Source organism: Quercus lobata, unplaced genomic scaffold, assembly GCF_001633185.2.
Source record: "Quercus lobata isolate SW786 unplaced genomic scaffold, ValleyOak3.0 Primary Assembly Scq3eQI_2025, whole genome shotgun sequence".
In the NCBI taxonomy this organism is placed as follows: Eukaryota; Viridiplantae; Streptophyta; class Magnoliopsida; order Fagales; family Fagaceae; genus Quercus; species Quercus lobata.
This window is the reverse complement of record NW_022154752.1, coordinates 27,937-41,540: the sequence shown is the minus strand read 5'-3', so window position 1 is coordinate 41,540 and position 13,604 is coordinate 27,937. Positions and strand designations below refer to the sequence as shown.

The 13,604-nt window shown below is 34.2% G+C and overlaps 1 protein-coding gene across 14 annotated transcripts; it reads right to left on the bottom strand.

Annotated features, from left to right (window-relative positions):
• Positions 1-695: 695 nt before the first annotated feature.
• Positions 696-11,761, bottom strand: LOC115973228 (putative disease resistance protein RGA3). 14 transcript variants are annotated; one of them, XM_031093473.1, is made up of 21 exons: positions 8,046-11,761; positions 7,707-7,777; positions 7,233-7,525; positions 6,881-6,965; positions 6,724-6,786; positions 6,487-6,630; positions 5,986-6,049; positions 5,746-5,822; positions 5,396-5,523; positions 5,156-5,235; positions 4,923-5,050; positions 4,739-4,836; positions 4,444-4,618; positions 4,161-4,320; positions 3,177-3,509; positions 2,961-3,018; positions 2,741-2,815; positions 2,495-2,612; positions 2,154-2,225; positions 1,677-2,002; positions 783-1,151 (listed from the first exon to the last, which is right to left on the bottom strand). In XM_031093473.1, the coding sequence occupies exon 1, from the start codon at positions 11,593-11,595 to the stop codon at positions 8,107-8,109; it is 3,489 nt and encodes a 1,162-aa protein (XP_030949333.1). In that variant the 5' UTR covers positions 11,596-11,761; the 3' UTR covers positions 783-1,151; positions 1,677-2,002; positions 2,154-2,225; positions 2,495-2,612; positions 2,741-2,815; positions 2,961-3,018; positions 3,177-3,509; positions 4,161-4,320; positions 4,444-4,618; positions 4,739-4,836; positions 4,923-5,050; positions 5,156-5,235; positions 5,396-5,523; positions 5,746-5,822; positions 5,986-6,049; positions 6,487-6,630; positions 6,724-6,786; positions 6,881-6,965; positions 7,233-7,525; positions 7,707-7,777; positions 8,046-8,106. The 14 variants fall into 14 exon arrangements, with proteins under 14 accessions (XP_030949345.1, XP_030949333.1, XP_030949334.1 ...); XM_031093474.1 differs by having other exon boundaries at positions 2,741-2,828; positions 5,396-5,822; XM_031093471.1 differs by having other exon boundaries at positions 5,396-5,822.
• Positions 11,762-13,604: the final 1,843 nt, after the last annotated feature.

Below are 13,604 nucleotides of genomic sequence, written 5' to 3'. Positions count from 1 at the left end.
TGAAAAAAAGTTTATCTTTGAAATATGGTTTAATTTTTTTTTTTTTTTTTTGTCATTTCATTAATTAAAAAAAACATAATAAAATTGGAGGAAAACACCAATTGTTTATGGAAGAATGAGAATGAAGATAAAAATTGATTATATTTTAACCCATAATGAATTATCTCCAACGTTCCTTCTATTCTAATGCTTGAGATAGGAATCTTGAGCTCATAAAAACTGAGAAGGTGACAGGCGCATAGGCAATAGTGGCAAAAGACTTGATATTTGCTTTGTTTGTGCCATCACAATTCACAATGCTTTCAGTTTTTAGTTTCTTTCATAATTTGATCTTATTAGGCAAATCTTTTATAAAGAAACAACTTTAATCGGAGGGCTGCTTTACCCTATTTGTAATGTTCCACTGCAAACATTACTTTAGCCATAGAATAGTACACTATAGGAAACACGAGGTGTAATGGGATCCTATAAGATATTACACTTTAATTAGCATTGTTTTGCTATAGTAAAATCTGCATTGATCAGATCGTCGCCATTAGCTGCTTTACTGGTTGATCTAAATGACCCAAATGGAGTACTAGAAGAGTTCTCCCAAATAAATAATGAACGAAGAAAAAAAACATAGACAACCACACACAAGAGAGAATACCAAGGATTTACGTGGTTCGGCCTTTGGCCTACATCCACGGGCGGCAATAAGGAGAAAGTTTCACTAATAAATATGGAGAGTACAAAAGTGGTGTAGACCCACTCTCACAAACCCAAACCCCAATACACCCAAATAACTCTATATCAAAGAGTTCTCTCTCAACTATAACATAATTCAAGGCTACACAATAGTGGCCGTCCATGCAAAGAAGTCAATCCGATAAAAGCTAAACATCAACATTGACTACCACAGTTACATAATTTCCTGATTCAGGACAGCCATTGCATCTTTAATGGCTTGGGTAGAACCACCAGAGATGGCATCCATGACCTTTTAGCCTCTACATTCTCCTTGTCTAGCTAGGAACATTTTCTTCCAGCTCTTTTAGTTGCTTCTAGTTTGGTACAAAACTGAGTCAGCTTGATTCTTTGTGTCTACAGCATCCCTCTTTTCCTTGTCTTCCTTTTGCAAAATTTTCAGCTTCTTTAACCATCCTATCCACCTGCAACATTTTTATTTTGTACATACAAATATGGGCTTTAGTAACATAATTAGGTTACTGATATAAAATGTGAACGTTTCCATTTATTTTTATATATTTATTAATCTAAAAACATAGATGCATGAAATGCTGAGATTTCAGAAGCTCCTTGTGCTACAACATAAATTATAAGAAAAAAAAAATTTTAAGTTACAAAAATGAAGACATAAAAGCAATTTTCAGTCTATATACAAATTAGAACATAAACCGGCTTGGGGGGGGGGGGGAATTTGCGGCCACTGCCAATGGTCTAAATTTTTCTTGATATATATATTAGTTATTTATCAAATAAATAAATTAGTTATGGTTAGCTAAGATAGTTTGGGTTTCAGGCTTATCCAAACTCATTCTAATAATATCTCTAGCCACAGCATTTTCAACCGCCAGATTCTAATTCATGCCTTCTGTTAAGAACTAAAACTTGCTATATCTAGTTTGAATAAAATCCAAATTCTCTTCAAAACAACAGTATTTCCAAATACATACCTCATCACTTGCCATGGTGTGATGGTGCTAGCACCTGTTTTGGTGTCTTAAGCACAAGCTTCCAAGGGATTTGTTGTCCCTCATGATCTCTCTCTCACCCTTTTTTCAGAGAGATAAATACCTCTCTTTCACCCTGATAGACATTAATCTCTTCACTGATCTGTCCATCTGCTGTGCTGGAGAACACCTCTGCTGATTTGAAAGTCGGTGAAGTTGTGTTCCTTGGGATAATCTTTGTCATTACACCACCCAAAGTTTCAAGTCCTTCCACGGTGAGACATCCAAGAGCACAATGTCAATAACTTCTCCAGCTAAAAAACACCAGTCTGGAAATAAATGAGACAAAAATAAGTATTGATGCCTCAACAGTAAGTGCAAGTTCCAATAACAATTAAAATAGACAATATTAGAAATAGAGAGCTCTACTTGTTTTTTCATGTGAAGAAAAATAGAATGATCCCAAAACAAGAAAATCACCTTAGCTGTTGACTTGTTGCACTTGTTCATATGGTTCTGAATATGCCTCTAATATATACACATCCTTTCATTCTGTGTTTCCAATTCAAAAGTGATAAAGAGTCAAAAACATTACAATTTGAGTTACTAAATAGGATTAGGATAGTTAATTAACATTTTTATGGTATATGTATATATGAAAACATTATGATTTGAGCAGAGTAAGGCCAACCTTCCCCTTTTTGTTGTTGACTTTGGAATATTTATTTGACTTTTTTGTTTGATTTGGAAGCAAATTGATTAACTCAAGCACCATAGTGTTGATAAGCACAAATTGGAAATCCCAATGTGAGTAGAATTACCTCATCGATATCTTTGAAGTAAAGCTTTGTATCTCTTAAGGAAGTTTCAACTGGTGCTCAAAGCCTATGAGAATGTTAATTGCAGTTGTAATCCAGTGAACTTAAGCAGGCAAGTAGACTACCAGATGACAAAAAAAGAGAGTTCAAAATCAAAAGAAAGAAAATTGAAGTGATGGAGACAAAACAAATACAGTGATTTTACAAAAAAAAGAACTATGCATTTGATGTGAGAATTCAATTGGTTACCTCTATATTTTCATTTTATTGATCCTATCTTTGTATCCAAATAGTGTGCTTAAAGTAAAATCCATCACAGCGCTTCTGCATGTCCAAACTAAGTTATTATTGTACAATGAACAAAAATCAGACATAATGTAAGAACCCAAAAACCACACTGGATATTCTTGTTTGTTGATAAAAATAGGTAGTAATAATAAAGTGTTAAAGCTAACAAAATAACAAATACCTGAATATAAAACAGCTTCCTAGAGGGTAGTTGTCACCAGAATGTTATTGATATTACCCTGTTTATTCAAAATCAAGAACCCAAACAAAGAAACGTCATTTTGTAGTTTATATGAAGGCAGAAATCATTAGAATGAACAAATAAATGTGAATCATATCTAGAATGAAATTTTTATGCAAAGGGAAAAGAGAATGAAACACAAATCAAGATAATCACCTAAGCCATAGACTCGTTGTACTTGTTCCTAAGGTTCTGAACCAATTCAAATTCACATTAACATTGACTACCGCAGTTACATAATTTCTTGATTCAGGACAGCCATTGCATCTTTAATGGCTTGGGTAGAACCACCAAAGATGGCATCCATGACCTCATTCACTTTAGCCTCTACATTCTCCTTGTCTAGCTAAGAACATTGTCTCCCAGCTCTTTTAGTTGCTTCTAGTTTGGTACAAAACTGAGTCAGCTAGATTCCTTGTGTCTATGGCATCCTTCTTTTCCTTGTCTTCCTTTTGCAAAATTTTCAGCTTCTTTAACCATCCTATCCACCTGCAACATTTTTATTTTGTACATACAAACATGGGGTTTCGTAATATAATTAGGTTAGGTTTACAGGTACTAATAAAAAAAGTGAATTTTTCCATTTTTTTATTTTTTTAAATTGAAAAACATATATGCTTGAAATGCCGAGATTTCAGAAAGAAAAGAAAGATGTAGGTTCTTTGTAGAACATGGTAACATCATTGAAAGACGTTATAAATATAAAAACAAGAAGCTTCTTGTGCTACAATATAAATTATAAGAAAAAAAACATTGAAGTTAAAAAAAATGAAGAAATAAAAGCATTTTTCAGTCTACACACTAATTAGAACATAAACAGGAGGGGGGAGGGTGGATTTGCAGCCACTGCCGATGGCTATGGTTCTAGAACTATAATATAAGAAAACAGCATATTCCACTAGTGGTCTAAATTTTTCTTGATATATAATTAGTTATTTCTCAAATAGATAAATTAATTATAGTTAGCTAAGAGAGTTGGGTTTTAGGCTTATTCAAAATCATTCTAATAATATCTCTAGCCACAACGTCCTCAACCACCAGATTCTAATTCATGCCTTCTGTTAAGAACTAAAACTTGATATATCTAGTTTGAGCAAAACCCAAATTCTCTTCAAAACAACAGTTTTTGCAAATACATACCCCATCACTTGGCATGGTGCTAGCACTGGTTGTCCCTCACAAACTCTCTCTCACCCTGATAGACATTAATCTCTTCACTGGTCTGTCCATCTGCTGCGGTGGAGAACACCTCTGATTTGGAAGTTGGTGAAGTTGACACCACCCAAAGTTTCAAGTCCTTCTATGGTGAGACATCCAAGAGCACAATGTCATTAACTTCTCCAGCAAAAAAACACAGAGTCTGGAAATGAAAGTAACAAAAAAATAATAAGTTGAATTAGATAATAACAAGAAAAGGACAAACCTGAACTACAGCCCCAAGAACAAAAACTTCATCCATATTTTTCAGCTCCTAAACAGCTGGGATACAATTTGAATTACATCCATATCTTTGGAAAACTTTGCATCTCTCAAGGAAGTTTCAACTGGTGCTTAAAGCTTATGAGTTGTAATCCAGAGAACTTAAGCACGCAATTAGACTACCAGATGAGAGAAAAAGAGAGTTCAAAATCAAAAGAAAGAAAACTGAAGTGATGGAGATAAAAAAAAATACAGTCATATTACATATGTCTAATAATTTCAATTGTCAAAAGGCATACCTGTCTAACAAATCTGAACACAGTTCTTCAAATTTGACACTAGTCAGCATGGTGTCAATGTGTTTTGGGCCATCCGAATGGCGATAATGAAAGGTAAACTGGAAAAGCAAATGTTTTTCTCTGTGATTATGGCAAAGAGAGAGAGATCAACTTAAAGAAAGAAGGCATAGAAACAGCCACATACCTAATATTATTGGTTTGAGTCAGAGATGACAGCTCCATCTTCGCTTTCTCAGCAGTCTCTATGAGACATTGTAGAGCTTGCCTGTCATTCAGAAGATCTATGCCTTCATCTTTCTTAAAGTTTATTCTCTATTTAAAATTATAGAATGTAAGTGTGTAATTTAGTAACAGCTAACAATAAATCAGAAAACAGAGAATATAAGCTAAAGATCTACTAATTTATCTTGTTTCAACCTTGTTGAAATCATCACCTCCTAGATGAGTGTCGGCCAAGGTAGGACGTACCTCAAATACTCCATCTCCAGCCTCAAGAACTGCATAGGAAACACATAACAGAAGTATATAAGGTTCATTACCTATTCCTTATATATTTACATGTCACAACTCAGGATTCTTCAAATTTGATTATGATCAAACATAATATTTGATTATGATCAAACATAATATTTGATTATAGACAAGTTTTACTGGTACCTTAGCTGCATCAGCTTCTCAAATCCTGAAACTATCCAAGCAATACATCCCATCATCAGATTTCCACAGAAATTTCTTCAGATTATCTGATTCTTCTTGATAATTGGCATATTCTAGATGTTTAATCCCTGTAAAATATTTCTCAAGATAGTTCTTATAATTAAGTTCATATGGATGCTTTAAAGTACAGTAATGTATATTGGTAAAAGGGTTCCAATTTGAAAAGCATTAAAAAAAAAAAAAAAATCATCACAAGCTTGTTTTGTTATTGAAACAATTACACTAAGATAAATGTTTGCAATCAGCTTAGGTTTCACAAAGGGTGGCTGAAAAGTCTAAGAACCAGTCACCCTGAAATTGAACTTTAACTGAAGATAGGCAGTAATCTTGTTGCTAACACCAAGGTACAGTCTTCATCTGATTCAACCTATCAAAAATAAGTTTGAGAATTAACTTAAGGAAAAGGAAAAGATAGGAAAATAATACTATTTCTACTATCTTGCAATCAAATTTCCAAAAATTCAAAACAAGTGAACCCTGTAACCTAATCTATGTAATAAGATATATAAAGATAGGAGTAAGATATGCACCTATTTATCTTCTTGTAGTTGCTGTAAATTCACTAAAAACTGTCTGTTTCCAAATTCAAAGTTCCTGCATACAGAATTCAATAACTGATAAGTTCACTAAACCTGAAACAAAAAGGAAGAATGAAGAGAGCCAGTATTTGGTAAATTCAAAGCGAACTTAGAAAGGAGACGCATGAATGTAAGAAAGTAGTGGCGTTAAATCCCTCTGATCAACTGACCAGATCTCAAGATTTTTTTTTTCTCAATAATATTGATGTTATGAAGCATCTACCTAAGTGAAAAACATTTTTTTTTCCCTTCCCAGTTCCCAGATAACAATTTACTGAGATAAAACTAAATAAAAATTTATAGTTGCATTGTAGAGAACATGATTTTTATTACTCATTTTATGATTCATATGGTTACAGAGTGAAGTGAGTTACAGAAACTAAAGCTAAAAACTGAGAATCGTTGCCTACTTGTTTTAATTAAGAAATAAATATAGTGAGTTGAAATAATTACCTATTAGGTTGAAAATTTTCAATAGCTTCATTAAAAAGTTGTCAAATATCCAAGGAATCAGCTGCGAGCATAATGAAGCCATTCTTGAAATGGAACAACCCTTCCGTTAACACCTAGTTGTGATCTTTATCCATGCCAAACTACCTGAAATAAGTTTTAGAACATACGAAAATAAGCATATAAATGAAAGGAAAAAAAAAAAAAGATTTTCCAACAACTTTTTCATTAGAGGCTTACATAATTGGAGTATCGACTCGCTTTGGAGATCACAAACTCTGGTCTGTTTTAATATTCCATATACTGCACAAAAATTATACTTCTAATTGAAGGAAAACAAGAGGAATTTGGATAATTTATCTACAAAGAAAACTTAATTTAAAGGAGATGAATGGACCTGTAGTAATAGTGGACCATTTCCTTCTGAAATACATTCAATTAAGGATTCGAGCAGTCTTGGACCATTTCCCTCCAATTTCTGCCTGGAATCATTCGAAAAAAGTGAAGAAAAAAACATAAAACAAAGTTTCTAATATCATGTTTCATGTCAGTTTGGTTTACAAAAAAGAGGACTATGCATTCGATGTGAGAATTCAATTGATTTTTTTAATCCAAACTAAGTTATCATTGTACAGTGAACAAAAACCAGCAATTATGTAAGAACCCAAAAAACCATATCTGGATATTTTGTTTTTTGATATAAATAGGTAGTAATAATAAAGAGTTGAAGCAAACAAAATAATAAATACCTGAATATAAAACCGCTTCCTAGATGGTGGTTGCCAAATAATGATCTCTCACCAGATGTTATCAAAATATCAACAAGTGCCAGACTTCAATCTATTTAGTGTGATGTATGGAATATATGACAAGGGTGGAAGCAAAGCACTGTGCCAGGGAGGGGGGCAGGAAAAGAAGGGCTCCGAAGAAAGAAATTGGGGTTCCCAATGCTTCCCCTGACCATCAAACAACAAGAGAGTGTAGCTTTTTTGAAGAAGTTAAGCGCTTGAAATTGAGTACTGCCTTCCCGAGTATACTTCGCCTAAAGAACGCAACATAAAAGTGTCATTTTATAATTTATATAAAGATAGAAATCAATAGAATGAACAAACAAATGTGGATTTATGCATCTTCCCTCTTGGGTCCCCTCTTAGTATGAGATTCATATCTAGAATGAAATTTTACGTGAGGGAAAAAGAATGAACCCAAAATAAGATAATCACCTTAGCTGTTGACTTGTTGCACTTTTTCATATGGTTCTGAGTATGCCCAGATACATACAGCTCCTTTCATTCTGAGTCAAAAACATTACAAATTTTTTATTAGTAAAAAAAAACAAAAATGAGCAGTGTAAATAAAATTGGTTGCTAAAAGATCAATAAAATTTAACAAGAAAATCTCTGATTTTTGATTACCAGAAAACCTAAACAAAATAAATAAATAAAAGTCTCTGATTTTTAAAGAATAGAATTCGAAAAAGTGACAGATTCTAATTAAATATATGGAAATCAACGTAGCATAGAGAAAAAGCTCAGTTTGTTTTGAAAGCATAGAATGCGTACCAAGTGAAAGAGGGGAGTGGCCGTTGCAGAAGACGAAGTAGAGCTGTTTGCTGGTGTGGTCTCACCCCCGGTTCCATTTGATTTCCAAATTAGGGAAATCCTTTTCGATTTTATTTTTGTATTTTTCCTCTAACTGAGGACACTCCACAATTCTCAGATTTCGTAAAGACTTGAGAAAACCATCATCGGGTAGTGTTGTGAGATTGGGACAGTTGTAAATGTAAAGTTTTTCAAGTGAGATTGGATTCCTAATTGATTCGGGGAAAGTAATCAAATTGGGAAAGTCATCAATCCACAGCCACCGTAAAGAAGTGAGACAACTAATCTCAAGAAGTGATGTCAGATTAGGCTCGCATCTACAAATCCAAAGAGATTCAAGTGAGGTGAGCTCCGGCAAAGTCATTAAATTGGGACAGTTTGAAATGGTGAGCTTTTTTAGGGTGGAAATACATTGAAGACCCACAGGGAGAGACTTCAGTTTCGGAATGCCTGTGAAATCTAAATCACGGAGGCAATTGAGGCATCGCCATTCCATGCCATCATCATGCATGTCTCTTAATGGATCGAACTCCTCGCAATTGCCAATTGATAGCGAACAGAGGGAGGTGAGATTACGCACCGCTCCAGACATAGATGTTAGTCTAGGGCAATTCCAAATATCTAGATACTTGAGAGAATATAGTGCCCACTCAGCCGGAAGAGACTCTATATGTTCTATAGAATACAATTCCATCTTATTTAATTTGGAGAGAGGAGAAGAAGAGGATAATGAAGAGGAGGAAACTGACATTGTCTCTTGCAAAGGCTTCAAACTGACATTCGTTAAATATAGAGTTTCTTCGAGATTGGGAAACAGGGGCATGGAAGTCATTTCAGGGCAATTACGAATCCGCAAAGAAGAAAGAAGAGGAAATAAAGGCAGTGAGATGTGAGACTGATCTTGTTGATGATCTGGTGTTGACGCAGATGTTGTTGCAACTAAATCCCTCCCTGTTCTCCCCCACCATCCCTTCAAATTAGGACATTTCTCTATTGTGAGTGACTTTAAAGATGGGAAGAACGTTGTTGATATTGTTGTGGATGAAGCAGGCACCTCTTTACTCATATCATTATCGGATATGTACTCCAAATCATTCATCGTGTCAAGCCTTAGAGATTTTAAAGAGGGGAGATGAGACAATGATGGCAGATATCGGCATCTCTTACAACTCATTATCCCTAAATCAACAAGATTTATGAGAGAAGAGATCCAACTTGAAAATTTCACACCCTTGTACTGATGCACTTCCAAATGTTTGAGATTTTGGTGTGGCTGGAGGTCTTCTAATAACTTCTCATCTTCATTATTATCTACTTGATCTTGATGATCCCATTTTATTATCAATTTTTCAAGATGTTGCTTCTCCCTTAAATTCACAACAATGGATTCTGAGTTAGTTTCTTCCAACCGTTCCAAATGTGAGATCTCTAATGTTCCTCGCAAGTTGTTTAGGTCCTTCAATTCGCCTAATCCACTAGTGTGGGAGGAGGTGCTCACAATGAATAATGGTAATGTTTGAAGTGAAGTCATTTGCCCTAATCCACAAGGCATATGACTCAAATTATCACAACCATGATTATAAAGATGTTTGAGGTTAACCAATTCTCTAAACTTTTTGGGTAATTCGTTAAGACCTTTACAATCATAAAGTTTTAGTACTTGCAAATTCAACAATGTAGTAATTGAGTCAGGGAGAGTTTCAATATCCTCATTAAAAGAAACATCAAGATACTTTAGATGTATTAACTTCCCTATAGAATTTGGTATTGATGTAATCTTCAATGCATGTAAATCTAATGCACGCAAGCTCTTGAAACTCAAAATAATTGTATTCAACATTGACTCCTCCAAGGCACCGGAGTACATCTCACTAAATGTCAGAAGAAATGAACATGCCTTGACTGGTTTAACCAAAAACCTTAAAGATTCAATAAAAGATGAGTCAATGCAAAATGGACATGATACATGACGATTTTTTTCATTAATATTTCTGCCATCAAAACTAACAAGCCTGCACTCCTCACCTGCAATAGCTTGTGCAAGATCATGAATTAAATCATGCATCTTGTATCTTAAGCCTTTGTAAGTCTTTACTTCTTCAAAGAAGGACCTCCAAAGTAAATCCTTGAAATACTCATCACCAACATCCTCTAATTGTTGATTTTTGTTTGATGATTGGACAAACCCTTGTGCTATCCATAGTTGTATCACTGTTTCCTTATCCATCTCATAATCTTTGGGAAACAAAGAGCAATAAGCAAAACAACTTTTTAAATGTGATGGGAGATTATCATAACTCAACTTTAAAATTGGAAAAATCTCATTTCCTTCAATTACATTTGCTAGTAAATTATTCTTCACGAGTAACCATTCAGATTCTGTTTCCTTACAATATAACACATGTCCTATGGACATTATGGCAAGGGGTACCCCTTGACATATTTTTACAATCTCCCTTCCAATTGTAACTAATGTAGGATTATTGGTCACTTGCCCCTTACTAAATGCCACTTGCTCAAATAAAAACCATGACCGATCTTCAGAGAGACCTTTAAGAATGTATGGTGAAACTGTGTGTGTAATCCTTGCAACCAATCTACTACGAGTGGTTATTATAATCTTACTTCCTTTTGAACCACCCATTAAAATATCTATCAAGTTTAGCCATTTTCCACGGTCTTCATTCCATACATCATCCAATACTAGTAAGTATTTTTTTTTATCAATTTTTTGACGAAGTTGCCTTTGCAATTCATCCATTTCCAGATTTCCAGGTGCATTACCTATTATCTTTTCAATAATTATTTTCAACTCAAAGACATCGGAAATGCATACCCACATTTTTAACTCAAAATAATTTTCGACTTTCTCATCATTATACACATATTGAGCAAGTGTTGTCTTCCCTAAGCCCCCGATCCCCACAATGGGAATGACCGAAACATTCTCTTCTACATTAGAGTCAAATAATAGGCCTATGATAGCCTTTCTATCATCTTCCCTCCCAATAACTTTTTCTTCACGTACAAATGAGTGAGTTGGATCCCTCTTCCTTCTCACAACATTTGTCTCTCCATGGAATTCTTTCAGGTGAAAGTTTTTCCTGTTTTCTGCTGCCGCATTTAGTTTTTGCCTCATTGCCTTTATTTTACGACTCATCTTATAACGAAAAGCAAGTGGGTTTGAACATGAAAAGCAAGTGCGTACCTCTTTTGCAACTTTATTCTTACTCACCATGCTTCGCCTTGTAGCTTCAGCTGAGAACTCACTCAACAGGTCATCTGCGTCATAAACTGCATCGTTAAGCTTTTCGAGCCAGTGCTTGACTTGATGGTTATGACTTTGCTGCTCCGCTGCATCCTGAAGTACAGCTTGGATTGTGGAAACAGTGTCCTTGAGTTTTTCAAGCTCACCTTCGACACCCCAGAGTGATCCAAACTCTTGGAAAGTCTGAGAGCCCAGATTTTCAATCATTTTCTGTGCAAGACCAAAGAGGATTGCTTCGGCCATTTCTTCTTAGTGGCTGAAAGGAATGCTGTGAGAGAGAGAGAGAGAGAGAGAGAGAGAGAGAGAGGAAAGCTAAGAGAGGATTGGCTTGTAGTGATGAAGTGTGAGTGAAAGTAATGTAATGTTGCTGTGAAAGAGGACTGAGTTAATGAAGACGAATGTCTTTAGTTTTCTTTTTCATTTTCTTGGTACAATAATGCAAAGAAAAAGCAACCAATACTATCAAGAGCACGTGAAGCACAATATGAGTGTTGGGCCCCATCTGCACCGAAAGAAAATGGGTGGGACAGAGGCTTAGTTGGAAATTTTGTCCACTAGCTGGAAAATTTTTGCAGTCTTATCATCATTCTAATGGAAGACCATGTCCAAAAGTTGGGCCCCTGAGAACTGCACTAAACTCATGGTTCTGTAATTTTAGCTAACCAGTTTTTGTTTTTTTTTTTAAAATAAAAATTATATTTTAGAAAAAAGTTTTCTTTTCTTTTAATGGCTTGAAATTTTGATTTAATGGACATTGGATAGGTTGTCCAAGATCAATAGAAGTAATTATTAAGGGATCGAGAGGTGTTGCACCTAGTGGAATTCCTCCCAAGTCTCTTAAAATAAACTTTTCTCTCTTTAACATTTCACCTTTTACTTTCTTACTTAAAAAAAAAAAAAAAATTATTTACTTTTTTATTCAAGGATTGAGATTGAATTTTTTTTTTCAACTCTCAATTTCAACTATCAAAAGAAATTGCAACAGGTGCAATCTCAATCTTTAATAAAAAAAATATATAGTGTTATCCAAAAATGAAACCAACTGTAGTAGATTAGAAAACATAAAGAGAAAGCAAGAGTGGAAAAAGTCATAAAGAAAAGGTAGCAATCGTTATTTATGTATTCCTACTCTATTTCAATGTAAACACAAGGCCTTGGGCCCCTTTTGCACCGAAAGAAAATAAGTGGAATAGAGGATTACTTGGAATTTTCTTCCCTAGCTGGAAATTTAGTGGGTCAGTCATATCATGAATTTCGCATTTAGTCCAAGTGTTGAGCCCCCTGAGAATTGCACCAAACAAGCCTTACTAATTCAAATTCACATTTAAATTTCAACAATTAATTGCGTGATAATTGATAAAATGATGTTTACAAAAAGTTTGGCTACAAACATGTTTTAAAGTTATTTTATTTCAACCTATTATGTAACAATTAAAGAAACCATTCATATACAATTTAAATCATATAACATTTTTAATGAGTTATGTAACTTGTTTAAATAAAGAAAAAACTTATACAAAAATTGAATTGTAAGAATTTTTATGCAATCAAAATATGTGGTAGTTAAAAAAACTATCCACGTATACTTATAGTCAACAACATTTTTAATATGGTCCAAAAAAAAAACAACATTTTTAATAAATTATGTGACTTGATTAAATAATACACGTAATTAATCTTATAAATAGCCATATGATGGATTGAATAAAAACTCTTGCAACTCAAGTTTGATATAAACCTAAATAATACATATGAATTATTTTATGTATCACCATTTCTTGGTAGTAGCTGAAAGGAACGCTTAAAGAGAGAGAGGAATGCCAGCTAGAGGGTGGGTTAGAAGTGAATTGTGAGTAAAAGTAATGCTGTAGTGAAGGGTGACCGAGTTTTAATGTGGGCAAATATCATCGATTTCATTATTTTTATTTTTCATTTTCTTGGTACAATAGTGCAAAGAAAAAGCAACCAATAGTCTCAAAAGCACGAGTCACAACGTGACTGTTGGGCCTCGGGCCGCATTTGCATCGAAAGAAAATAAGTAGGACAGAGGATTAGCCGTTAATTTTGTCACCAAGCTGTTAATTTAATGTGCCAGTCGTACTATTTTTTGAAACAAGTCATACCATCTTCTAATGGAGGAGAATCTTATTTATCAAAATAATATAGTAATAATAATAATCGAGACCATGTCCAAAAAAACAACTTATAGAATTGGGCCCCTTCTGCAAAAAAGAAAAAAGAAAAGAAAAGGT